The 1,524-nt window shown below is 38.3% G+C and overlaps 1 protein-coding gene across 1 annotated transcript in view; it reads left to right on the forward strand.

Moving 5' to 3' along the window:
- The first annotated feature begins 263 nt into the window (after nt 1–263).
- LOC105623802 (troponin C) overlaps nt 264–1,524 on the forward strand; it is a 26,924-nt gene continuing 25,663 nt past the window's right edge. Inside the window, exons 1-2 of the mRNA XM_012205182.1 lie at nt 264–402; nt 629–678. Of these exons, the coding sequence (XP_012060572.1) occupies nt 264–402; nt 629–678 (189 nt within the window). The remainder of the gene's footprint in view (nt 403–628; nt 679–1,524) is intronic.

Consider the following 1,524-nt stretch of genomic DNA (forward strand, 5'->3'; position numbering starts at 1 on the left):
CAATTACAGAAGATAAAGGTTATATATTAATAAATTTATTTATTACAAACTAATTTACACATTAATTAATATGATTACTATAAAAAAAAAGAAAAATTTACAGATCGATAATTATTATTAACTATTTATTTAACTATTTAACATTTAACAACTAAATTTTATGCATGTTATGCAGTTGCAATAAATCGCCAGAAATGAATCGCATGAAATTTCAGGACGAGCAGAGCATACAAGTTTTTGTTCGTTCTATTTCATGAATAGTAATGGAGGAAAGAGGAAAAAGATTGAAAAAGAATTCCACTGGAACTATAGTAAATATGGATTGGCGGAATAAACACTGGAATACAGGAACGGGGAGATTAGCCGGTAATTTCATGCTGGATCGTATGGATCGAAATAATGGTAAATAATCGTAAAAGTCCTCTCGGGAATAGGTGCGGTAATCCGCAGGAATTGAAGAACTTAAATGATACTCGAATGAGACGGAGTTCCTCTGGAGGAAAATAGGATTGAGATGATAGGATTATCCTATCATATCATCAATAAATTTATCATATCATCAATAAATCGGGTGTTAGCGGAGGAGTGTCAGGGAACATTCGCTCCGTTAGAGTATCTGAAAACGCAGGTGACGAGATCGAGGAGATCGAGGAGAAAGTGAAGGAGTTCGAGAGGAAGGTGAAGGAGAAGGAGGAAATATCACTTCTAATGCGTCTCGATTAGCAGGTAAAGCTGGCGAAGCCGATGGTGGCGAAAGTGGAGGCAATGCATTCTTGGCGGAAACAACTCGTAATAGATGACATCTTCCTGATCCCACTAAACGCACAGCATCGTCTTCCGTCCGAAGCGATTTGGTCTTGAGGAAGATATTGATGGTTGGGCGGGAAACCCAAAATTTCTTGCGTTTAGGATTCTGAAAATAGATCCACTTTTCATCGCCTGTCACAATCCGATGCAGGAACGACTTTCTTTTTTGTCTGGCAAGCAGAATTTGGCATGTGTTTTGGCGTCGCTCCATCTGTCTATCGTTCAGTTCATGCGGCACCCATTTTCCGATCTTTTGAACCTTCTCCATGGCATGTAGCCGCATGGAAATGGCTGCTTGAGAAACATCCAATTGCTGGGCAAGCATCAAAATTGTCGTCATTGAACCGGCGAAACCAATCTCTGCACGTTGTTTCCGAGCATTGTCGCCATAGACTTCCACAAGCATTCGATGCGATTCTTCAGCCGATTTCTTCAAATTGAAACAGAAAAGCAAAGCTTCCCGCATATGCTTTTTTAAGCAAAAAACTAGACATGATTACGAAAGAAAAAATGTATGTTGTTGTATGAAATTGCTGATGATGTGCACTGATTAATGTTGACAGATGTTAAACACAAAAAAAAGTGTTGTGTGTCCAGGGTAGCTTTGTACGCTCACTAATGCCACCTATGAGCAAACAGCGGATTTAAGCTTATATTTCCTATATATATATATATATATATATATATAGTTAAGAACGGAACTTACTAGCTATTCTG

This window comes from Atta cephalotes (assembly GCF_000143395.1).
Source record: "Atta cephalotes unplaced genomic scaffold scaffold00002, whole genome shotgun sequence".
In the NCBI taxonomy this organism is placed as follows: domain Eukaryota; kingdom Metazoa; phylum Arthropoda; class Insecta; order Hymenoptera; family Formicidae; genus Atta; species Atta cephalotes.